At 45.8% G+C, this 26,487-nt stretch overlaps 1 protein-coding gene across 9 annotated transcripts in view; it reads right to left on the bottom strand.

The window, feature by feature from the left end:
- The window catches only part of SUPT20H (SPT20 homolog, SAGA complex component), a 991,190-nt gene that overhangs the window by 579,319 nt on the left and 385,384 nt on the right, over nt 1-26,487 (bottom strand). For all 9 annotated transcript variants that reach the window (XM_044073324.1, XM_044073326.1, XM_044073328.1 and 6 more), the window contains one exon: nt 20,888-20,941. In XM_044073324.1, the coding sequence (XP_043929259.1) occupies nt 20,888-20,941 (54 nt within the window). The remainder of the gene's footprint in view (nt 1-20,887; nt 20,942-26,487) is intronic.

The raw sequence follows: 26,487 nt of genomic DNA, 5'->3' as shown, positions 1-26,487 counted from the left end.
AGATTCATAGTTTGGAGCTGAGTGTGCAGAATCTGGTTGTTCTGCTGAGACACTAAGTAAGGTGTCTGAAGCAGGTGCCACGGTGGAAGGTGTGAAACATTGCGCAGGAGTGGGTACCAGTGTTGGCGAGGCCAGTCTGGAGCAATCAAAATCATTTTTGGTTTGCCCTGTTTGACTTTTAGTAGAACTTTGGAGAGCAGAGGCAGAGGGGGAAAAGGCACAGACTGATAGTTTTTTCCAGCTGAAGGACAGAGCATCCACTTTCCAGGCTTTTTTGTGATGAGTTCTTGTGCAGAATTTGTCCAACTGATAGTTCTGGGGTGAGGCAAAAAGATCTATGTCTAGACTCCCCCATTTGAATGTCAACATGTTGAAAATTTGTGGGTCCAGTTTCCATTCATGTGGGTCCATGAGATTTCTGCTTAGTTCGTCTGCCAGAGTATTCAGCTTTCCTGGCAGGAATTGAGCTTGTAGTTGTATCTGATAGGTCAAGGCAGTGTTCCACAATGCCATGGCTAGTCTGCAAAGGGGGTACGAGTGTGTACCCCTCTGCTTGTTTATGTACCACATAACTGTGGTGTTGTCTGTCTTTATCATTAATTGTCCTGGATGAAGGTAGTCCTTGAAGGCTGTCAGTGCATACTGTACAGCTAGCATTTCTTTTTGATTGATATGAAGGTGCATTTGATTTGGGCTCCATTTGCCCTGAATGCACTTCCCTGCCAGAAGAGCCCCCCAAGCATAGTCTGATGCATCTGTAGTTGGGGTTTGGGCGGCAGGGGGTGGAGTGAATGGCAGTCCCTTGTTTTGGTGGCAGGCCTCTGCCCACCACAGGAACTCTAGTTGCAGGCAAGGTATAATAGGAATCCCTGTTTCCAGGCTGTGACCATGTTGACTCCATAAACTTTTTAAGTACCACTGAAGTTTCCTCATATGCAATCTTGCATATGGAATTAGAAGAATGCAGGAGGCCATGAAGCCCAAGGCTTGCAGAATTTGTCTTGCAGATAGCAGGGTTTTTGTGGCCACCTGTTTGAAGTAAGTTACCAAATGAATTTGCTTTTCTGGCGTAAGGTAAGCCATCTGGGCAGTTGTATTCAAGCTTGCACCCAGGAATTTAATTTTTTGAGAGGGTACCAGTTGTGATTTCTTTTCGTTTATAGTGTACCCTAGACAAGTTAGAACACTTTTTACAAACGCCAGATGTTTTAGAAGAATGTCCCTGTTGTCTGCCTGAATTAGACAATCCTCCAGGAATGGACATATTTGAATATTTCTTTGCCTGCAAAATGCAATTACTGGAGCCAGACACTTTGTGAAGACCCTGGGCGCAGTAGATAAGCCAAAGGGCAGTGCAGAGAACTGGTAATGCAAGTAGCCTGCTTTGAAGCAGAGGTATCTTCTGCAAGATTCCCTGATTACTCTATGCAGGTAAGCCTCTTAAGTCTAGAGTTACCAACCAGGCATCTTTGCCTAGCATAGGAAGTAACTGCTGATGAGTCAAGCATCTTGAATTTTGGAATGTCCAGAAATGTATAGAGTAGATAAGTCCAGAATTGGACGCCATGATTTGCCTTTTCTGGGTACCAGGAAAAGTCTTGAATAGAAACCTTGTCCCTTGTCCTCTTCTGGTACTGGTTGAATAGCCCCCATGTTCATGAGGGACAGTACTTGTTTCTGGGCCTCTGCCCACTGATTTGGGGGCAGGTCTGGCCATCCGTTTGGGACTGGCAACATGTGGAAATGAAATCTGTATCCCTGGGATACTATATTTAAAACCCATTTGTCCTGGGTTATAAGATGCCAGTTTCTTGCATGAAGTGCCAGTTTTCCCCCCAAAGGGGCGGCTAAAAGGTAAGTGCTTGGTAAGTGTAGAGGGAAGTCACTGAGGCTGCTTACCATAGGGAGGTGTCTTGTTGTTTCCAGATTTGGAGGAGGAGACTCCCCATTGTTTTGTTCTAAAAGTCCCTTGTGAATGAAACCTGGAGCCTTTGGAATGTCTGGATTTGACTTGAGTGGTTCTCCAAAGAACTGGAAAGGGCCAGTTCTTAGTAGGCCAGTGCCTACTAAATCTTGGAGGTTGCACTTGTAGGAAATCTTTCACAGTTTGCATAGATTTAGCTTTATCTTCCATCTTTTTTAAAACTTCTTCAGCCTTATTACCAAAGAGACTGTCCTGTTGTAAAAGAGTATCCAACAATTTTGCTTTAACATGATCAGGCAGAGTTTGCTCTTTGAGCCAAGCATGCCTTCTTAGCACAGACCCAGTTACAGCAGCCCTGCAAGAGGCCTACAAAGAATCAAAACCACATTGCAAAGTATGTTTTCCAACTTATTCAACTGAATGCAATAGATCATGTAAACCTTTATTTTACATACAGTCAGAAATTAAAATAATTTTCCGTTTAAGCAGTCCCATGATATGCTGTCAATATTTAAGCATATGAAATTGACAGTTTAAAGCCCTGACTGCCAAGGTTGCAGAAGTGTAAACCTTCTTACCCCATCTATCCAGCGCCCTGGAATCTCTATCAGAAGGGGTAGGATTTTTAGCAGTAGAAGCCTTAATGCCCTTGGGACCCTGAGAAATGGTTTCAGGATATGCAATAGGATTTTTGAAAAGGAATTTGTGGGAGTCAGGAACCCTGTATTATCTGTCTGGCTTACAAGGAGCCGGAGGCAGAGAATAAGGAGCCATACTAGATTCTGAAAAAAACATCAATAATGTCTAAAACAGGAGGTATAGCCAAAGGCTTATGCTGAGGAAGAAGAAGAAAATCCCTAAGTCTCTTTTTAGATTCAGAGAAATCCTGACTTTCCCAGTGGAAATGTTCCCTTAAGGTATGTAAAGCTTCCCCAAAAGAAAAATCCTCAGGGGGAGAAGCAGAAGGAATGGAATCTTCTGCATCAGAGTCCTCATAAGTAGGAATAGACAAATCCTGCTCATTAGAAGAGTCAGAAGAAATAGAATCCTGTTCAGAAGATTCATAAGCAATGTCTTGCCTAGGCCTCAGAGAGGGGGGGGGGGTTGACTACCCCTGATCACAGTAATTAAATCTTCAGCCATTTTAATAATTTGCTTTTTAGGCATAGGGGCCTGCACGTGTGGCTTAGGCATCGTTTTTTTAGACATAGGTTTAGAGTTTGACCTTAGTTTTGAAGATGGCATCGGTCTAATATACAAATCTGTAGGCCTGAAAATACCCTCAGAAGCCGGTGCCTGCACAGCGGCTCCGGACCCATCTAAGGTAGAGACCTCCGCGGGTTCCATAATTGAAGCATCTCGCAGCATACCGGACTCCGAATGGGTCTCAGTAGAGGCCTGCGAATTAGAAGTAGCGGGTATCAGGGGCTACGAAAGCGCCTCACTGAGCTAACTGGCGACTGGCTTAGGAGAAGCATTGTTGTCAGTTTTGGACCTCAACGGCCTTTCTCTGTCTTTTTCTTTGCGTTTTTTAGGTATTCCAGTAGTCGGATTGCTAACCGATGACATTTCTGGATAATTAAAGCGTGAGCCAAAATATTTAGAAGCAAAAATATACAGACACTTAATAGTGCATTGATTAAATTTAGCACAAAACTGACAGCAAGGTACATTGTTGGTCAGGGCCTACGCAAGGAATACAGTACAAATGAAAATCCTTATGAGGTATTTGCTTCCCACAAGTAATGCAATTATTAATTTTTACTGACATTGATAAGGAGCAAGAAAAAGATTCCCCAATGGGGTACTTAGCTTTTTAGTTGAAGACTTCAGTTCTGAAACTCGAAAACGAAAATTTAAGGAAGCGACCGACCGGCACTTGCGAATTGCTTCTGCTTCGGGCACCGTGCGGCAAGAAAGACTGATGTAATGGCAACGGCTGCATGTTCTATACCCCTGACAACTTGACGTCATGGAAGAAGGGACAGCAACCGACGCACGACCCAAGACTTTGTTAATCAGGCCGACTGAGGGCAACCTGTCAGCAGATTACCCAAATGTAATGACTGCAACAGTGAAACTCTAAGAACATCTAGGAAATGTGGAATAGCCATGAGGGCTTGCAGCTCTGATACTCTTCTGGCTGAGCTCAAGGCCACGAGCAGTGCAGTTTTTCATGTACAGTATTTTGGGGGCGCTTTGTCTGCTGGCTCCAATGGAGGAAGCATGAGCTTTTCCAAAACTTAGTTCAAGTCCCATGGGGGTGGAGATGGTTTCCTTGGGGGGGGCCTCAGTTGAAGCACCCCTTTGAAAAAAAGCTTAGCTGGTAGTCTGGACGCTAAAGGGGGGTCCAGAGGAAGGCATGCTGAAATAGCAGACAAGTGGGCGTTAATGGAGGAATAGGTCAATCCTGTCTGCGGTAGCTCACGAAGGTAAGACAGAACTACAGGAATCTCGCTTGCAAGCGGATCCAACTGTCTTTTGTGACACCATACAGAAAATCTCTTCCACTATGAAAGGTAAGATTTTCTAGTATTTACTTTCCTGGCCTGCTGCAGGACAGTGAGCACATCCTCATTGTAAAGGTGTCTGAAGGGGATCAGAGTCCTATCAGCCAAAGGGTGAGGTGCAGTAACTGCCACTGTGGGTGTATTTGGGATCCCTTGTGCTGTGTGAGAAGGTCCACTTTGAGGGGCAACTTGTGGTGATTGCCCCTGGATAGCTGTAAGTGTAGGGGGAAGCAATGCTGTCTTGGCCAGTAGGGAGTCACCAACAAGATATTTGGTCTGTCCTGCTGGATTTTCAGCAGGACCTTCTGGACGAGTGGAAAGGGGAGAATGCATAGAGAAACTTCCCATTCCAAGAGATAGAGAATGCATCTGTTGCCACTGCCTGAGGATGTGGTATCCTGGTGCAGAACACAGGAAGTTGTCTGCTGATGGAAGAGGGCAAACAGGTCTATTTGAGATGTATCCCACCAGTGGACCAGATCCAGGAAGACATCCCTGTGAAGCATCCATTCATGATGGTTTGCGATGGCTCTGCTGAGATAGTCTGCCTGGAAGTTCTGTAGAGAGGGAATGTAGACTGTCTGCAGGGTCACTCCCTGTGAGGTGGCCAATTCCCATACTAGGAGAACTAATCTGTAAAGTAAGAAAGACTTGGTCCCTCCTTGTATGTTCAGATACCACAGATCTGTGGTATTGTCTGTGAAAAGCTTTAGTGGACCCTGCTGTAGATATAGCAGGAAGGCTCGAAGGGCTGGGAGAATTGACCTCATCTTGCGAAAATTTATGTGTTCTTGTTTGTGTGGCTCTGGCCACAGACCCTGCACTTTTTGATGGCCCAAGTCTGAGGCATTTGTGTGCATGATCTGCATGGGTAGGGGTGGTTGGAGGGGAAGACTCGGATTGAGGGTCATGTGCCAACCACCACCGAATTTCTAGTTGAGGCATGGTGGAATGGAAACCCTGTACTCCAAGGGGTGGAAGTGTTGGGTCCAGACTGACCGAAGGTACCACTGCAGCTTTCTCATATAGTCTTGCTAATGGTAACATGGGGATAGTGGCTGCCATGTAGCCCAGAAGACTGAGGTACTGCCTTGCTGTCAATTCTGTTGACTGAAGAACCAGAAGCATTTGTTCTGCCAAGTTTTCCACCTTTTGGAGTGGAAGGTAGGCTTTCATGACATCTGTCCGAATTCTTCACCCCAAGAAGACAATGTCTTGAGTAGGTTCCAGGTGGGATTTTGGGTAATTTTTCTGGAATCATAGAGACTGTAGGAGGAAAACAACAAGGTGTATATGTTGCAGGAGGGTCTCCTTGTTGCCTGCCTGTATTAGCAGGTCGTCCAGATAAGGGAATATCTGGATTCCCTTTGTCCTGCAGAAGGCAATCACTGGAGCCAGCACTTGGTGAAAACCCTGGGTGCAGTGGAAAGCCCAAAGGGCAAGGCAGAGAAAGTACAGTTGTGTACACTTACCATAAATGTAGATGTTTGAGTGTATTCACTGTTGCAGTCATCACATTTGGGTTATCTGCTTGCAGTAGCCCTCAGATGGCCTGATTATCAAAGTCTTGGGTCCTGCGTCGGTTGCTCTCTCATCTTCCATGATGTCAGGTAGTCAGGGGTATAAAGCATGCAGCCGACGCCATTTTATCAGTTTTTCTTACCCCAGATGTCAGGTGCCCCTATAATGGGAAGCAATTACATACAAGGTTAGACCTCCAAAAAAAGCAAATACACCAGAAAGCTTTAAGCATAGTAAACAAGAATAGAGGTATAGACAACAGAAGTCAGGGGGCCGGAGGGAGGGTAACCAGGACTGCAACAGTGAATATACTCGAACATCTACATTTATGGTAAGTGTACACAACTGTACTATGTTCTTCGTGTTTCACTACTGCAGTCATCACATTTGGGTAGATTCCTAAAGCTAAGGATGGGAGGAGGTAATTAGCATTAGGACCAGCTATAAGGCCCTGCAAGACTGCAGTGGCAAATCCAGCTCTGGATTTAGAAAAAATTGTCAAGTGGTAATGCTTGGTGAAGGTATGTACAGAACTCCAGGTAGCAGCTTCTAGGATGTCCCTGGTAGGGACACCTCTGAGAAAGGCTGTAGAGGTAGATGCAGCCCTGGTTGAATGTGCTCTTATCCACTGTGGGGTAGGTTTTCCATGGTGCTTATAGCAGAAATGAATGCAAAGGCTAATCCACTTAGAAATGGTTTGCTTTGAAATAGTTTTCCCCTCTGCCCCTGCAGCAAATGCGACCAGCAGCTGTTCAGATTTCCTGAGAGGTTTAGTCCTGTTCAAATACGATCTAAGTTATTTGTACATGTCTAAGGAGTGCAGTATTCATTCCCCTTTGTTCTGTGGATTAGAAAAGAAGGTTGGCAAATGAATGGACTGATTAAGGGCCATACTGGATACCACCTTGGGCATGAAGGAGGGGTTGGTCCTGAGGGACACTGTACGCATGAAAGATGATGAAAGGCTCCACAGCCATGAGGGCCTGTAATTCAGACACCCTTCTTGATGAAGTGATGGCTAGAAGGAAGAAGAAAGAAAGGAATTTCAACTCTGCACTTGCAGCTGGCTCAAAGGGAGGTAGAGTGAGCTTTACCAACAAAGTTAAGGTCCCAGGCCGGAGTAGGGGCTCTCCTGGGTGGTCTTAAGGTTTTGGCCCCTCTCAGGAACTGCTTCAGCAGTGGATGAGAGAAGAGGGGAGGTCCTGTATTGTAATGAGCTGAAAAGGCTGAGGCATGACTTTTGATGGAGGAAAAGGAAAGGCCCTTGTGAAGCATCTCAGTTAAGTATTGAATAATCTGAGGTACATTGGGCGCTGCTGTGCCCATCCCATGAGTTTGGCTCCAGGAACAGAATCTTTTCCATTTTTCAGCATAGGATTTTCTAGTACTAGGCCTCCTTGCCTCCAGAATGACATCCACCACTTGCTTACTGAGGGATGGGAATGGTGAGATCAAGTAATTAGCCAGGCTGCCAAGTTCAGGATTTGAAGCTGTGGGTGCAGAATCTGGCCCTCCTGCTGAGACAGCAGAGCAGGGGTCTGAGGCAGGGACCATGATGCCAGCAGTGACACACTGCGCAAGAGGGGGTACCAGTGTTGGCGTGGCCAGTCTGATGCAGTCAGTATTGTCCTAGGTTTGTCCTGATTGATCTTTAGTAGTACCCTGGAGAGGAGAGGCAGAGGGGGAAAGGCATAAACTGATAGGTTTTTCCAAGTGAAGGACAGGGCATCCACTTATCTCTGGGCTCCCCCATTTGCTTTTGAACATGTTGAATATCTTTGGTTCCAGTTTCCACTTGTGTGGGTCCATGAGATTTCTGCTTAGATCGTCTGCCAGTGTATTTAGCCTTCCTGGCAGGAATTGAGCCTGTGGGTGCACTTGGTAGCTCAAGGCTGTGTTCCACAGAGCCATAGCTAGGCTGCAGAGAGGGTATGAGTGGGTTCCCCCCTGCTTGTTTATGTGCCACAGAACAGTGGTGTTGTCCGTCTTTACCAATAACTTTCCTGGAAGAATGTGGTCCTTGAAGGCTGTCAGAACATACTGTACAGCTAACATTTCTTTTTGATTGATATGCAGATGCATTTGACTTGGGCTCCATTTGCCCTGAATGCACTGCCCTGCCAAGTGAGCGCCCCCCCCCCCATGCATAATCTGATGCGTCTGTTGTTAGGGTTTGGGCGGCAGGGGGTAGAGTGAATGGCAGTCCCTTGTTCTGGTGGCAGGCCTCTGCCCACCAAAGAAATCTGTAGACAAGGTATGACAGGAATCATTGATTCTAGATTCTGAGAATGTTGACACCATAGGCTTTTTAGATACCATTGTAGTTTCCTCATATGCAGTCTTGCATATGAATCCCAGGGCTTGCAGAATTTTCCTTGCAGATAGCTGGATCTTTGTGGCCAGTAGTTTGAAGTAGGCTGTCAAATGAATGAGGTAGGCCATCTAGGAAGTTGTATTCAAGCTTGCTCCCAGGAATACCATTTGTTGGCAGGGTACAAGATGTGATTTATTTTCGTTTATGGTGTACCCCAGAGAAGTTAGCAATTTTTTTTACAAAAGTCAGATGATTTAATAGTATGTCCTGGCTTTCTGCCTGCATTAGACAATCGTCCAGGTATGGATATATTTGAATATTTCTTTGCCTGCAAAATGCAATGACTGGAGCTAGGCACTTTGTGGATACCTTGGGCGCAGTAGATGAACCAAAGGGCAGTGCAGAGAACAAGAAGTTATGTACTCACCATAACGTTCGATGTATGTAGTCCATCTCACCTCACATTCTTACCCGTGGGTTCGGAGCCGAATATCGGCTCCCACTCGGCTGACTTTTCTAGCTCGAAGTCTTTTATTGGCTGGGCTAAGCAGGTATCCCATGGTGCACTGCTCCATATCCCCAGATCTAGTTTGCTGCGAAAACTCATTTGTACCCCATGCATACACAACATCCAGGTAAAAGAATAAGCCAAGTAAGGGAACTCTGCAGATGAACAACCTAACCTCCAAATCCTCCAGGAAGGGGGAAGGTGGGAGGGTAAGTAAGAATGTGAGGCGAGATGGACTACATACATTGAACGTTATGGTGAGTACATAACTTCTTGATGTTATGTAGTTCTATCTCGCCTACATTCTTACCCGTGGGACAGCGTCCCTAGCACCTACATCCTGGGTGGCTCATAGGAAAATACTCCTGAGAACTGTGGAGCCAAAGGACGACCTGCCCCTAGAAACCACGTCCAATTTGTAATGAGAAACAAATGTGTGAGGAGAAGCCCAAGTAGCTGCAGCACATGTATTATCCATTGACAATCTGGCCTGATAGGCTGTAGATGTAGAAACAGCCCGAGTAGAGTGAGCCTTGACCGGAAATGGCAGATCTTTTCCTCCTACTTGGTAGACGAAGGAGATGCAACTAGATATCCATCTGGATAGGGTGACCTTGGAGACCGGGGACCCCATTCTGTTTTCCGAAATGGAAACAAAAAGTTGATCAGACTTCCGGAAATCTTTTGTTCAGTGTAATTCTGCCTTGTTCGAAAAGAACAAAGGCAACTCAATGGATTGATTAAGATTAGACACGGAAGCCACTTTAGGAATGAACGAAGGGTTTGGTCTAAGAGAGACCCCGTCCTTATGGAAAATTAAGTATGGAGGTTTGATGGAGAGGGCTTGAATTTCTGAAACTCGCCTTGCTGAAGTGATTGCTATTAAGAAGGCTGTTTTCCAGGTCAAGAATTTCAATTCACAGGTAGCTGCAGGCTCGAAAGGTGGTAAAGAAAGGGCTTGTATAACAAAATTGAGATCCCATGGCATGATTGATTCGGAAACCGGGGGACAGAGCAACAGAGTACCTTTCAGGAAAGCCTTGCATAATCTATGAGCCATGAGACTAGGCCCATTAGCGACATGAAAATTAGAGATAGCTGCCAATTGAACTTTGATGGTAGCTGATGCGGAACCCTGATGGAAAAGCATAGACAAAAACTCCAAGACTGAAGCGATTGGAGCTGTGTAAGGATCAATGCCTCGGTATGCACCCAGATAGAAAACCTCTTCCATTTACTAGAATAAATCTTTCTAGTAGATGGGTTATGAGAGGATGATAATATATGAACCACTTCTGGTGAGAATTTATGAAGTCTAACTAACGATGGAAGTGGAGTAGCCAGGCTGTCAACCGCAGGGTCATCAGGGAGGGGTGGAACTGTCCCGACATGCGTGTCAGTAAGTCTGATTGAGGGTCCAGAATCCAAGGAGTGCCCACAATGTATTGCTGAAGAAAGGGGAACCAGACTTGGCGAGGCCAATGTGGAGCAATCAGAATCATTCTGCTTCCCAAGGATTGCGCTTTCTGAATCACCTTTGACAGCAAAGGAAACAGAGGGAAAGCATAAAGCAGACCGGAGGGCCAATCGTGATCCATAGCGCCCCTGGGTGACTTCCCCTGTGGGGTGATCAGCATGAAGTAGCTGCTGCATTTTGCATTGAGGGGGCTGGCAAAAAGGTCGCAGCAAGGCTGACCCCATCTGCTGAAGATTCACTCTGCAACCAGGCGATTTAGGGACCACTTGTAAGGCATCAGAATAGCTCTGCTTAGCCTGTCCGCAATCACGTTGGACTTCCTTGGAATGTGCGTTGCCACCAGAAACCGTTGGGAAGTTACTGCCCACTGCCACACTCGCATGGCCTCTCTGCACAGAGGGTAAGACCTGGTTCCCCCTTGCTTGTTTAGATACCACACTACTGACATGTTGTCGGAGTGTATTGCAATCGTCCCTAGAGGTAGAACACTCTGAAGTGCCTGCAACGCAAGTAGCACTGCTCTCATCTCTAAGACGTTTATATGCAGATGTATCTCGTGCTCTTTCCACGTGCCTTGGACTGTCCTGCCAAGATAATGCCCCCCCCCCCACCCCATCTGGGAGGCATCCGTGGTCACCGTGGCAACCAGGATGGGTGGAACAAAGGGCCTTCCCTCGTCCAAGTTGTTGGTGCAAAGCCACCAACTGAGGTCCTGCTTGCATCTGTCCATGAGTGAAACAGGGTGAGAAAGTGGAAAGCTCTGGAGAGACCATTGAACAAAGAGGAGCCATTGGAGAATTCTCATGTGCAATCTCGCTAGAGGAACCAACATGATAGTTGCTGCCATGGTCCCTAGGAGTTGGAGAACCCATCTTGCCTTCGCTTTCCTCAGGGGCATCAGCATGTGTCTCTGTTGTTGTAAGACTCTGATCCTCTCCTGCGGTAAAAATGCTCGCATTCGAATAGTGTCTAATTTTGCTCCTATAAAGATGACATGCTGTGAGGGCAATAAAGCAGATTTTTCCCAATTTATTGTTATACCCAACTGGTGACAGATTGATGATAGCGTCCCTGGTTTGAACTAGTTGATGCCTGGTGGGGGCGGTAAGGAGCCAGTCGTCCAGATATGGAAACACTTGGAATCCTTGACGTCTCAAGTGAGCCGTCACCACCGCCATACACTTGAACACCCTGGGGGCTGTGGTGAGACCAAAGGGCAGGGCTCGAAACTGGAAATGACTGGCTCCCAGCTGGAAGTGTAGGTGACTCCTGGATGCCCTGTCCATTTTCACATGTTAGTAAGCACCCTTGAGGTCGATGGAGAACATCCATACCTCCTCTCCCAACAATGGGAGAATCGATTGTAGTGTGACCATATGCAACTTGGACTTCTGTACATAGTTGTTCAGTTGGCTGAGATCTAATATGGGTCTCAGGTCCCTTGTTCTATTCGGCACCAAAAAAAAATCTTGAGTAAGTCCCTAATCCGATTTGGTCTGAGGGGACATGCTGGATGGCTCCTTTTCCTAGCAGCTTTGAAACCTCTGAGGCTGCTTGATCCCTTTGACTGGGTGGAACGTCTCGGATTTTTCTGAATGAAGGGGGGGTCTGATGTAAACGGAATGAGATAACCTCCGGAAATTATCCGTAATACCCAGCGATCCTGGGTGATGCTTTCCCAGGCTTCCGGATATAACGAAATTCGACCCCCGACTGGCTCCGGATAAGCACAGCCGGGCACTCCCTCAGGAATGAAAGTAGGGAGAGCCACGAAAGGAATTGTGGTCTCCCGAATTGCGGGGGCCCCCTCTGCCTCTAGGGCGGCATCTCCCTGAGTAACCTCCCCTTCCTCTGGAGGGAGGCTCACCTTTTGTGGCAGGAAAAAACCTCTGTGATTTTTTGAACCACATCCCCCCCCCCCCCCTGCTGGGCCTTGGGATAAGGCCTAGAGGGAAGGGAAAAACGGACCCATACAGCAGACAGGGTCTTTCCCTCTTGCTCGCATCTGGTGCGGGTGTCTTTCAATTTCGTTCCGAACCAAAAAGAACCATCACAGGGGGAGTCAGTGAAGGAAGACTTGAAGGCCTCCGCAAAGTGACACAGGCGCAGCCCGGCTTGCCTTCTAAGGGCGACCCCTGAGCTTGCTGCCCTACTCACTCCCTCAGCTGCATACGAAATGAGCTGCATGGATGAGTTGACAATGGAATTGAGGGTAGAGACCTGGGCGTTAACCATCTGGGCCACCGCCTCAGGAATGTTACCCGCAAGAGTATCTCCTAACTCTTTAAGGAGATCTCTCTGGAGCCGAGTGAAGTGAGACAGGCAATTCAGCGACCAAGGTAAAGGTTGCTGATGAGAGGGTATGCTTCCCGTACCGGTCAATGGTCCTAGACTCCTTGTTAGGAGGATGGATGGAGGAAGAAGACTCTGCTACTTCCTTCTGAGTGGCTGCCGCCACCACCATGGCATCAACAGGGACTCCTTTAGACAGAAACTCTTTGCCCTGGGGGGGTGGAAAGAAACTTGTTGGGACGCCTGGGCACGGGGCTCCACAGAATCAGGGTTTTCCCACACTCTTCAACATATCAGATCAGGGAGCTCATCGAACGGTGGAAACACCCAGGAGGCGGAGGTCTGAGCACCAAAAGCCTTAAGGAATACGGATTCCTCCTCGGAAGAGGCTTTGGACGGCCAGTCACCTCTTTGTTTCAGTATCTCCAGGATGTTGGAGAAGGAAACATCCTCAGAGGATGACTTGGGGGACCCTTCCGATTCCTCGAGGTCAGTATCAGAGGTGAGAGACTCATCCTGGGAGTCTATGTGCTTCCTCTTGAACGTTTTCTTTCTAGGGGGCTCCTCCGGCACAAACCCTGAGGGGCCCTCAGAAACTTGGGGACCACTTGTGGGGGTATCCCTAGGCCCTGGTGCTCCGCTGTCCATGGATAGGCGGTGATCAGAGGCTCTCACCAGAGTGGTGGGGGACAGAGTGACTGACCCGCCTGATGTAGCTGACGATCTGGCCAGCGCAGTCCGCATAGCCTCGAAGGCAGGTCCCCCCGAATCCGAGAAACGACCAGCCTTCGAAGCCATGACAGGGGGGGGGTCGGAGTTCCCCGAGCCGAGGGGCCGACCGGAAGACTCAAAACCGAAATAAGCCCCGATATGTCCCCCTCGGGCCCGACCGAAGAATCCAGAGTCACGAACCCCGAGGACGGAGCCAACGGGGTTGGAGCCGATGTCGGTACCGATGGAGCCAAAGGGGCCATCGGAGCCGACATAGGAACATCACATGTCGTGGAACACTCCGCCTCCGAAGACAGAGATGTGCTCTGAGGAGGAATGATCGAAGACTGAGTTGGGACAGGCTCCGGAGCTGACTGGACCGGAGCCGAAAACAATTTTGCCAAAACTGGTGACTGTAGGAGCCTCTGGACCACCCTATCAACATCCACATCTGAAAGGGTCCTGGAGGATTTGGAGGACAGGGAGGGAGATCAAGATCTCCTCTCAGGAGAAACTGGTTTGAGACTGGGCGATCGGCTCCTAATAGGCTCCTAATAGGTTCCAATATAATCGGAGTCAACACCGGTTCCGCCAACACAGACACTTCCTGCGGCCCCAAGGACAGTGGAGCTGAGGAGTCGATGCAATTTTAGAAACTTTCTCCGGAGGCTCCGATGAAGCAGACGGAGCCGGAGATCTCTTTTTTGACTTGGTAGATTTCGACTTACCACTGGGAGACGAATCCATAGCCGCTTCAAAAGAGGGTTTCAGGAGTCCCTTTAAAATCAGCTTATTCTTTCTCTCTTGTAAAACTCTAGGACTGAACGCATGACAAAAACTGCAGGACTCCTGCAGATGAATAGCTCCCAGGCAATAGACACAAATGGAATGCCCATCAGTGATGGACATTTTGTACCCACATTTAGAGCACTTTTTGAAACCCGTAGGTTTGTGCTCCTTGGAATCTTTAGACATACTGACACTACCACAAAAAAACAGACTGACAGAACTCACAGACGCTCACACCACAAAACGTGGGAACCAGCAATAAACAGTGACCAAACACACACGCACTAAGGAAGTAAGCCAAGAACCTCAAAACAACCTGGTCATGACCACAAGAAGGGAATAGCCCAAACCTCTAAGTTAAACGGTTTAGGCCGTACACACACACACAAGGCAAAAGGAGAAGGCCTAGGCCCTCTAACTGAAACAGGCCTAGCCCGAGGAAACAGTCAGCGGGATACCACACAAACAATCACACGAACACAATCCCAATAACACTAGACAATAGCTATGAAAACAGCTTAAAACTTTATTTGAAGACAAGAAAAAAGGTACTTAGCCACAGCCAAGCGAGAACACGTCCGAGCTACATGAGAGGCAAACGAGATCTGGGGATATGGAGCAGTGCACCATGGGATACCTGCTTAGCCCAGCCAATAAAAGACTGCGAGCTAGAAAAGTCGGCCAAGTCGGAGCTGATATTCGGCTCCGAACCCACGGGTAAGAATGTAGGCGAGATAGGACTACATAAGATCTGGTAGTACATGTAGCCTGCTCGGAAGCGTAGGTACCTTCTGCAAGATTCCCTCACTGGGATGTGCAGATAGGCTTCCTTTAAATCAAGTGTTGCCAACCAGGCATCTCTGCCTAGTATGGGAAGCAGCTGATGAAGAGTTAGCTTATTGAATTTTGGGATTACCAAAAACGTGTTTAGGATAGACAGATCTAGAATAAAACGCCAGGAATTGCCTTTTCTGGGTACCAGAAAAAGTCTTGAGTAGAAACCCTGCCCCCATTCCTCTTCTGGAACAGGCTGAATAGCTCTGATGCTTAAAAGAGAGAGAACTTACTTTTGAGCCTCTGCCCACTGATTTGGGGGTAGGTCTGGCCAGCCATATGAGGTTGGTAAGGAGTGGAAGTGGAATCTGTATCCTTGGGAAAGTATATTTAAAACTCACTTGTCCTGGGTAATGAGTTCCCAATTTTTTGCATGCCAGGCAATCTTTCCTCGTAAAGGAACAGTCAATTGAGCAGGGCTAGGAAGGTTTAAATTTAAGTCATTGACACAGTTTACCATAGGGGGGAGTCGTACTACTCCCTGCTTTGGAAGTGGGAGCCCCCACTGTTTAGGCCTGTGCGTACCTTGGGACTGAAGCCTGGGTGCTCTACTGGTTCTGGGTTTGGACTGAGAAAGGCCTGGAAGAGGCAGGAAAGGACCAATTCTTAAAGGACCAGTGCCTACTAAATCTGGGAGGTTGTACTTGCAGGAAATCTTTAACAGTTTGCATAGATTTAGCTTTTTTCTCCATCTTTTTAAGAAGTACTTCTACTTTGTTGCCAAAATGCGGTCTTGGTTTAAGGGAGCATCCAGCAATTTAGCTTTAACATGATCTGGCAGAGATTGCTCCTTAAGCCAAGCATGCCTTCTAAGTACAGACCCAGTGACAGCAGCCCTGCAAGATGCCTCTAATTAATCAAAACCACATTGCAAAGTATGTTTTCCAACTTGTTCAGCAGAATGCATTAAATCCTGTAATTCTTTATTTTCAGCACAGTCAGGAATCAACATCATTTTCTGTTTAAGCAATACAATAATATGCTGCTGATACTTTAACATATGAAACTGGAAGTTTAAAGCCCTAATGGCTAAAGTAGCAGAAGTGTATACCTTCTTTCCCCATCTATCCAGTGCCATGGAATCTCTACCAGAGGGGGTAGGATTTTTGGCAGTAGTAGCCTTAATGCCCTTGGGTCCCTGTGAAATGGTCTCAGGATCCGCAGTAGGATTTTTAAAGAGGAACTTGTGCGAGTCAGGTACCCTGTAATATCTATAAGGTTTTCTGGGAGCAGGAGGTAAAGAGTCAGGGGAAAGGCAAGATTCCAAGAAGGCATCATCTACAATGTCCAGTACAGAAGGGATAGCTAAAGGCCTGTGTTGAGGCAGGAGTAAGAATTCCCAACGCCTCTTTTTGGAGTCAGAGTAATCCTGGCTTTCCCAGCGGAAATGCTCCCTAAGAGTATGCAAGGTTTCACCAAAGGAGAAATTTTCTGGAGGGGAAGCGGAGGGAATGGAGTCCACTGCATCAGAATCCTCATAGGTAGATAAGGGCAAATCCTGGTCATCAGAGAAAACAGAAATTTCAGAATCGTGATCAGAAGAATCAGAAGGAAAATCAGTCCTAGACTTCCCAGAGGGGGAAGGATGGCTTCCCCTGATTAGAGTAATAAGGTCCTTAGCCAATCTTATCATTTGTTTTTTAGGCATAAGGGCCTGACCATGCGGTCTGGGCGTCGTATTTTTAGGCATAGATCAAGTTTTAGGCCTAAAAGAAGAAGATGCCATTGGTTTAATATGCAAGTCAGTAGGCCTGAATACATCCTCAGAAGCCAGTGCCTGCACAGCGGCTCCGGACCCATCCAAGGTAGAGACATCCGCAGGGTTCCACAGTAGAAGCATCTCGTGGCATACCAGACTCCGAATGGGACTCAGCAGAGGCCTGCGAATCTGAAGTAGCAGGTATCAGGGGCTGCGAATGCGCCCGAGTACAGACGAACTGGTGGTTAGCTTAGGAGAAGTGTCGTAGGCAGCGTTGGACCTAAGCTGTCGGTCTCTGTCTTCATCTTTGCGGTTTTTTCGGAATATCGGTAGTCAGGTGGCTTACCGAAGCCATTTCTAGATAATTGAACAGAGTACCAAAATCTTTAGAAACATAAATGAACCGACAACAAATAGTTCGTGGAGTAAATCGGGCACAAGACCGACAGCGAGGTACGTCGTGTCTGGGCCTAGGCAAGGAATGCAGTACGAATGGAAATCTTTATGAGGTATTTGCTTTCCGCAAGAAATACAATTATTAACTTTTACTGACATCAGTTTAGAGCAAGAAAAAGTTTCCCCAACGGGGGACTTAGCTTAGTTGAAGACTTCGGTTCTGAAACTTGAAAATGAAAATTTCAGGAGTTGGCTGACCGGCACTTGCAAACTGCTTCTGCTTCGGGCACCGCATGGCAAGAAAGACTGATAAAATGGCATCGGCTGCATGCTTTATACCCCTGACTACCTGACGTCATGGAAGATGAGACAGCAACCTACGCAGGACCCAAGACTTTGATAATCAGGCCAACTGAGGGCTACTGCAAGCAGATAACCCAAATGTGGTGACTGCAACAGTGAAATACGAAGAACATCTGAAAGTGAGAGGGGCCCACCAAGAACCTGAGGTATTTCCTGAAAGTGGGCTTTATGGAGATGTGAAGATCGGCATCCTTTATATCTAAGGCGGCCATAAACCCCTGGGGAATAAGAAGGGGGAAAAAGGGTTGGTAGGGTCAACATTCTGAAGGTTGGAACCTTTAGGAATAGGTTGCGCTATGAGAGATCCAGAATTGGTCTTCAAGGACGGTCTTTTCTGGGAACCAGGAATATCCTGCAATAGAGGAGATTATGGGATGGCTTTTCACTTTGGGGGCATAAGCCAGATCATGAAATACCCGTTTTGAAGGATTGAAAGGACCCATTTGTCTGAGGTGATGCATGTCCACACAGGGTGGCAGTGAGAGAGGCGTACTGACAAAGGGAGAGAGAGGAGGGAGTTGTAAGGTTGGTAGGTAGCCAAATGCTGCCTGCTCTGTCTTGAAAGGGTGGCCTCTGGCTAGAGGATGGTATAGCTCTAGCTGGAGGGGGTTGCTTTCTGGTAGGTTTTCTAGACCCTGAGGAAGCACCAGGATGAGAATGTTTTCTAATGAACTGTTTCTTTGAAATTTAGGAATGGGGAGACTAGCAGGATTTTGAAATCTTGCATTTCTTTCCCTTTTTGCTGAAGTGACAAACAAATCCGACACATTTACACCAAACAAAGCTGTGTCGTCTAGGAGGGCATCAATCAGCTTTGCCCTGAAATCATCTGGAAGGGGCTGAAGGCGTAGCCAGGAATACCTTCAAGACAGCTGCTGATGCTGGTGACCTTGTTGAGGCTTCAGCAGCATCATAAAGGCACTTTGAGTGCCTGGTAACCTGGGAGGTGAGAGCCAGAAGGGAAGAAAGTGAAGCTTTGGCAGCACAATCTGGTGTATCAGCCAACTCCTTGGAGGCTTTTCCCCATGAGTGACAAGACATACTTAGCTGTGTGTGTCTGGTAGTTAGTAGCCCTGAAGGGCAGAGTTACCCAAATGCTCCATGGTTTGGCTGTCTTTGTCAGCAGGCAGGACTGTGGAGGTGGATAAAAGTTTACATGCCTTATCTGTGGAAATGGAGATGGTGGCAGGGTCTGTAGAAATGGAGATGGTGGCAGGGTCTGTGGAAATGGAGATGGTGGCAGGGTCTGCTGGTGGACAGTTGAGGAGATACTTGGCAGTCACAGAGACTTTGTAAAGTCTATCAGGTTTGCGTTGAGCAGGTGGCTGCGAGTCAGGATTTAAGGATGCTGAGGAGAAGGCATCCAGGAAGGCAGGCAGAATTGGGGGAACAGCAGAAGGGCTTGGGGAAGCCATCTGAATGAGGTCATAATACCTTTTTGTGAAATGAAGTTATTTCAGAGGATTACCACTTAAAATGCTTTTTCACCTTGGAGATGGTTTCCCCAAAAGTCAAATCCTCAGCTGGGGAATCAGGGTCAACAGATTCTTCCTCTGGGGAACCATACCTCAAGGGAGAAGACAGTTGGGAAGTGTAAGAAAGTGATTCTTCAGATGAAGAATCAGAGAGATCTTCCTCTTCCCTCATGGTTGGGTCTGTGGTTTGAGGCCTTGGACTCAGAATTGGAGGTGGAATGTTAGCAGTCCCTGCAGAGGTAGGACGTAAGGCCATGAAGGCATTAAACAGACTTTGGCTGAAAGCCTGCCAGTCAGGTACGCTTTCAGTAGGAGTAGAGATATGCTTCCTTTTCTACTTCTGTTTTAGAGGCCTGGTGGGCGTCTGAAGGGAGGAAGGCCTGGAGTCTGGAGATTGTAAGGAACCAGAGGGATCAGAAGGACCTACTGAAAGTGCTGGTTCCCCCCAGTGTCTGAAACTGCCGTCGGTAAAGCCTCTACAGACGTGCCGGCCACACAGGATTGTATGGCTTCTGTGGAGGTACCTGCTATATCCGAGGTGGTGGAGCCTGATTCCTCTACCAAGCCAATGTTGACCACAGGCTGAGGGCTGGACGCAAGAGGCGTAGCTGTAGTGGTAGGCTGCATAGTCTTGGCTTTCTTTTTTGGTGGTTCAGTGGGTACACTGGAGAAACTCTCCATCTCTAAAGCTATTTGTTTTAACCTTTGATTTTTCTAAATACAAGTTAAGAGTGTGCAGATGGCTGTGCAATGTTTTGGGCACAAACGCCTGACAAATGGAACAGGCCTTGTAATCGTGCGACTGTCCCAAACAAAAGAGACACTGATCGTTAGCATCCTTGTGAGGCATCTGATGGCCACACTTACACTTGCCCTTTCTGGATGACATGAACACGCATTAAATGAAAGAAATGGACTGAAAGATTTCTCAAATCCGATGGCCATGAAGGCAGGAACACCTGGCTTTTGACTGGCAGCTAAGAAGTTCTGAGGGCTGGTGCATGCAGATGTCACTTTTTATGGCCCACGTTCCTTGAGCCACATCAGACATTCCACACATCATACAATGACTGAAAACTTTTGTACACTGTCCAGATGTTCGCGAAGCAAGAGGAGTAAACCCATATGCTGAATAATACAACATGGGAATAGAAGGACATAAGAGAAAAAAAGCAAGCAATCAAATTTACAGTAAAGCAGAAAAAAATCTGCAAACTTTTCCTTGCAAAATAACAAAAATGCCAAAAGTAACCCACAGCCATTTCAGCAAAAGTGATCTGGAAAGGATCACTATTTGTAGAACATTAAGTAAAGGTTGCCCAGCTCCTGCCAACTGAGATGGACCTCTTCATGCCAGATCAGTAATTTCCCCTACATGGGTATTTTCTGGAGTTTGCAAAGCAAAAGAAAGTGAAGTTACACAAAATGCAAACAAAAATGTTTCTGTAACCAAGTACACAACAGGTGAGGAAGTCACACAAACTACAAAAGGAGGGGGGAGAGAGAGAGTAAAACATTAAAATCCCAAGACAGAGAATCAATGCAACAGAGTAGTAAGGAAGGCCAGAAGTGTACTGTGATTACAAGATAAAGGGTTGTTTCTCTCTTTTATTATCTGAAACTCAAAAATCCTGGTGCTGTAGACCTAACTGCACAAGAACAAAGACAGAATAAAGGTAGTCCTGGAAGGCAACGACATGTAGTCTTTACGAGAAACCCACATACAGAAGGATAGAAAGACATGACAAACATTTAAGCAACTCAAAAAATAATCTAGGAGTACACCAAAAAAGTTACCACTTGAAACTGGAAATGTGGACGGCTCAGGAGAGGTGTTAGGAAGTACTTTTGCACAGAAAGGGTGGTGCATGACTGAAAAGTTTCACGATCAAAGCAGCAATGGAAATCGATAATTCAATAGATGAAGACAGCTAATTATTATGGGAAGTTCTTTGAATAAGTTGCTGATTAAGTAAGATATGCAGCTAATCAAAAAGGATAAGTGGGCTAGTCATCTGCTGTCAAATTCTAAAACTAACTGCAGAATGTTAAAGCAAAAGTCATATGAATTTACCTGGGTCCATTTGTGGCTGTCGCTTGTTATCGCATGAATGTCACAAATTAAAGTCTGCAAAATAAGAATGTTCAGAAGTCTGGATTACAAAGCTACATTAAACCAAACACAACTGAAAGGTATATATAATCACAACACAACTGCAAAAGGTCACATTTTATTAATCTGTGAACTTAGCCCCAATTTTAATTGGCTTTCCAACTGTTCACAGTTACACGACCTAGATGAACTGGCAGTAGAAGCAGCAGTACAAGGAATGCATGCAGTACTTAGTAAAATAAAAAACTTACCCTAACATTTAGATAGCAAATAAGTACTTTACCACACAAGTTAATTTTAAGGTAGTGCATGCTTGACTGAGGGAAAAAAAAACACTACTGTTGGTGAAGATGTATTCAAAGGCTTTTGTGCGACAGTTAGGGATGGAAGTTTGTGGGAAAGCACCCCTTCTGATAACTACACAAGTATAACTAGCCACTGAACTTGCCAGTCTACCCCAACCAATGAGTAATACCTCATGTAGGTAAAGAAAGATTCAAGCACAGGGAAATGGGGGAGGGTATTAGGGACCTACTTCACCAGGATCCCCTCGTTCATTGATCAGTACACATATTGGTCATATCGATCACTGAGGACTCTCTCTGGTAGAACAACCGACTAGAATCCCATATATTAAATCCATAAGAACAGAGGAAAACAAGTTAAAGATGAAGAGTCGTAAAGTAAAACGCCACAGGAAGCCAAACCATTAACGTTATGGTCAAGAAAGAGATTGCTGTTGAAGGTTTGAACTGAGAAACAAGTGGCCACAGCACATGCACCTACACTGCAGACATTTCTGAAGTAAACAATGGAAACAGAGGACTCTCTACTGGAAGGACCCCTGACTGTAGCAGTTTCCATGGGTGGTAAACCATCTGCATGCAAAATATAAAACAGTTGGCAATCCACTCTGAAAAGGTTTGCCTAGGGAATGCAACCACTCTGTTCCTTCAAGCCAAGGAAGGCAACAGTTGTTTGGTATAGAACAGTTAGCCTCCAGAACCATTCCAAAATACAAACGTATACACAGTCAAACCAGAAAGTTTAAATGGGGGAAGAGAAAGCTCAGCAATCTTGAAGTAGATGTACAGTACTCCTTTAATCAAATGCTTGCCCAGCTGGAGATGGGTTGATATCCTGTCCAACACAAAGTCAATATGGGCAAAAATAGCTCAAGCATGCACATTAACTATGTTAACAGTGAGCCCAAAATCATGCAAATGCCTAAAACAGGTCACAACCCCTGCATATGCCACCCCTACAGTATCTGCATCACCAGTTAAATCTGACCATAAATTAGTGACCTTCTCCTTCAAAGACTCAAATGACTAAATCTAAAATTAAGGACTTCATGCAGACTTACTCAAACTCAACAACGAGCACTCAATTTAGTTGTGATATCAGTAGCTCCCATTCCGCTTCAGTTATTAATAAATCGGGTCTATATTATATACTCAAAGTTTTATAACTTCAAATACCATATATGACTGACACCATATGGTCAAAGTTATGAAACTCTGTATATATATAAAACAAAATAAAAGAACAAACTCTAAACTAAGGGTTGTACTCAGGGGGGCAAGCCCCCATGCATCCCCCCCGCTCTTTAAATATTCCAACTCCAAGACAGCACTATAATGTGGTAAAGGGAAGATTTCCCTTTACTGCACTGTAGTGCGATTTCAGAGTTGGCATATTTAAAGAGCAGGGGGTGTGGGGGAGGTGCAGGGAGGCTTGCCCCCCTGCTTTAACCAGTTAGGTTACTTTTTTTTTTTACTGTTCGAAGTTTTATAACTTCGACCATATGGTGTCGATCATATGGTATTCGAAGTTATAAAACTTTGTTCATATAACATAGACCCAATAAATCAACAGATTTCTAGCCACCTAATGTGTACAACATACACATTCCCCTGCTAGAATCATACACAGTAGGAAGTATAAGAACAAATGTGGTCCACCAACAAACTCTTTAGGTTCATAGGATGTTACTAGGCTACTGAACCAAGAGTCTTTACAAGACTAGCCGTTTACATCCCAATATAATACGAGATGAGGGATACCATCTATGCCCAAGGTTTTTCTAGCACGGCCTACCCATGTCTAGGAAAGATGATGGGGAAATCCCCAGCAGAAATTTATGATTTCACATCCAGGTTGCACTTAAACAAGGTCACGGAGGTACTCTGCTTGATATGTACTGGAAGCCTATTCCAGAGAAGTGGCAACCTCAGAGGTGTACACGTCTCTCCAGCAGGTCCTGTTGATGTTGCAGGCTAGACTGCGGCCCCTGGAACGGATGACTAATCCCCATTTGACTTACGGATGTGCAGCATTTCCATTAGATTTGGGTCAGAGACAGCCCTGTAAACCAGACATAAGTCACCTCTAAGTAATCTATATGCTACTGATTGCAGTGACAGCGACTTCAGTCTGTCCATATAAGACATGCTCTAGACAATGAATTTTCTTAGTTAGAAATCTCCGAGGTCTCTCACGTTGCTACAGGTGTCTGGTACGGTACCTAGCAAAGGGAGCATTATATTCAATAATAGGACTGATGATGGACAGGTGCAGAGGAGTTATAATCTCTTTTGCTCTCGAGACAATGCCTTTGCTAATCAGGTGAGCAATGTAGAATGCCTTCCTCACCACAGTAAACATATGATGGTCAAAATTGAGGTCATAGTCAACTTGTGTTCCCAGGTCTCTTACTACTAGGGTATTATTGTTAATTTTATAATCAGCAGGGACATTGTTTTTACTGAATAAAAAGGTTTTTAGCATTTACTTTAAGACCATGGCTTTGGCACTGCCAGGGGATTCAATGACAGCACCTAATTTGCAGTCACCCACAAACTTAGTTAGCCACAGCCCCTGTGTTTTGGCCTGAACTTCTGAGAAGTATGTGCCAAACAACAGGGGACCCAGAATTAACCCTTGTGGGACCACACTGGTGACAGGTCTGCTGGTAGTGGTAAAGTCTTCCACTTTGACTGAGTGTTGGTGATCTGTGAGCCAGTTTGCAACCCACCTGACAACACAGGGGTTGACATTCAACTTGGTCAGTTTGTCAATGATGCCCGAATGTGGGACACTGTTGAAGGCTTTGGCCAAGTCAAGAAAGGTTGAGTACATGGCTTTGCCCTAGTCTATAGCTCTGGTCACATTCTCAAAGAAGTCCACCAGGTTTCACAGGCATGACCTACCCTTGACAAAACCAAACTGGGATGGATCCAAGGTTTGGAGGTCACCTATATTTATTTTTATTTTACATTTGTTGACCGGGAGAGTCAGACTGGAAACATGTCCATTTTCAGCAGAGGCCCGGGGAGAAAAGCTCCACAGATTAAGAACAAACAAGTATCAGATTTCTACATAGCAAGCAAGTATTCATAGGAAAACACATGATTTAACAAGATTCCATAGTTTTAAAGTTACAAAGTACAATATTCATTGATAGTTGCAAGTTTTAACAAAATTACATAGTTTAAGTTAAAGTAAAGTAGTACTTAGAATGTACTGGTTTTCAGTAATAACACTGATTGAGACAAATGTAGGTACAAGGGGGGTGGGTGGGAGTGGATGTTAGAGTTAGTTTTGTGAGATGTGGTTGGGTTTAAAGTTGGAATGTGTATAACTGCTGACTGCTGGTGTGGGTGTTCACAGGTGAGGCACTATAAGGAGGAGTCACGATTCTTCTTGAAGGGATATACGTGAAAAGGAGCACGAGAGTGGGCCAGAGGGTGCGTATGACATGGTAGATAGCATTTACTTTAAGACCATGGCTTATTTATGAGGTTCATGAAGATTTGTTTCATTGCCTTACAGAGGAGGCTGGTTAAACTTACTGGTCTATAGTTACTCGGGTCTGTTGTCAAGCTGCCCTTGTGGAGGGGGATAACAGTCCCTGTTTTCCATTCAGTGGGGACAAAGCGAGTACTATGGCTGTGGTTGAATAGAGTGCCTAATGAAGTAGTTAGCTCTGGTTTTAGAGCATTAAGAACATGGTCCAGAATGCAATCTGGTCCCATGGAGGCTGTGTTCTTAGCCTTGGAGAGAGCATTGGTGACTTGCTCTTTGGAGATGCAGGGAGGAAGAAATGATGAAGACATGGTTTGTAGTATGCTTGGGAGGATAGGGGTGTGAAATCTTCACCAAACCTGTCTGCTAGCAGGTCTGCAATTTCCGCAGGGTCAGTGTGTGTGATGCCATCCACAACTAGTTCAGCACACATCCGAGTCCTACCTTTTAGGTTGCGGATACAGATGAAAAAAGCCTTATGGTTATCCTTGGCTATGGTTGCTAAATTATTCTCACAGTTGATCTTTGAAGATTTTACAAACTGTCTTACTTGCTTGTTCAGGCTGAGGGCGGCACTCTTCCAGTTCTAGAATCTCACTTTTGTGTTTTTAGACAGCAGCTTCTTCCACTTGTATAATCTATTAATGCTAGACGTCCACCAGGATGGTTTGTTTTTTTCTTGAGGATCTTGCTTTAGTCCTATCCGGCACAGCTGTGTCTACACACCTGTACAGATGTTTATACAGGGCATCAGTGTATACCTTAGTACAGCTGTCAATGCCATCTGTGGAAACTAGAGTTTGGAAGTCAATTATACCTTCCCTTAGGAGGGTCTAGTTAGCTTTGGTGACATTTTTAACCGGACTTCTCCTTCGTGGAGTTCTGGTGCTATTGCTACCTCAAAAATGACTGATTTATGGTAGGATTTATCCAGTGCAGGCCCTACACTTGAGGCTTTGCATTTGTCATTCATATCGGGGAGGACCAGGTCTAGAATACAGGAGCCTCTTTGTGGGGTGGTGCACTATTTGTTACAAGACATTTGAGTTAAAGTCCAGGAATTTTTGTGTGAGTGAGTTTGGGCTCGTATAAATTTCCCATTTAACAGAAGGATAGTTGAAGTCACCCATGACTAGGGTGTTAGGTTGTACTTTAGTTGTCCCAAGTAGGTCTAATTAAGTTGTGTGGGCATCTTGGTTCATGAAAGGAGACCTGTAAATGATGATGACCTGAAGGGGGGGTCTTACCCATGGTAATTTTGACAGAGTAGCGCCATAGAGTTTTCTTCTCTAACCAGTCTAGAGGTGAAATTACCTTTAATGAAGACAGATACTCCACCTTCTCTGGTTCTCACACCTTCAATTTGTGGTCTAAAAGTGTGGAAAGCACTGTAGCCTTGCAAGGGCAGGATACTTTCTGCAGCCTTGAGCCAGGTTTCTGCGACTGCACAGATGTTAACATTTTCCAGGGAGAGGAGTGCTTCCAGAGAGTGCAGTTTCTGATTTAAATGACTCGTTGTGTTTGATATTTTCACATTGAGAACTTTGTTGTTGTGACCTTGCCTTAAAAAGGCACTGCGGGGGAGGCAAGTGCCTTAGCCAGCAAGTGAAAGCCTACACATGACAGGTGAAGACCATCTCTGGAAAGCAGCATGGTCTATCCACCATGTTGTCCCTGGCTGACAGGAACTGGATCCCTTTAGAACGACACCAGAAACTAAGCCATTTATTGAAGTCAACCATTTTCTGTTTATA

Source organism: Protopterus annectens, chromosome 5.part1 (assembly GCF_019279795.1).
Source record: "Protopterus annectens isolate FY-2018-M chromosome 5.part1, PAN1.0, whole genome shotgun sequence".
NCBI classification, from domain to species: Eukaryota; Metazoa; Chordata; order Ceratodontiformes; family Protopteridae; genus Protopterus; species Protopterus annectens.
Note: the sequence above shows the minus strand (reverse complement) of the source record. Positions and strands in the feature narration are given on the sequence as shown.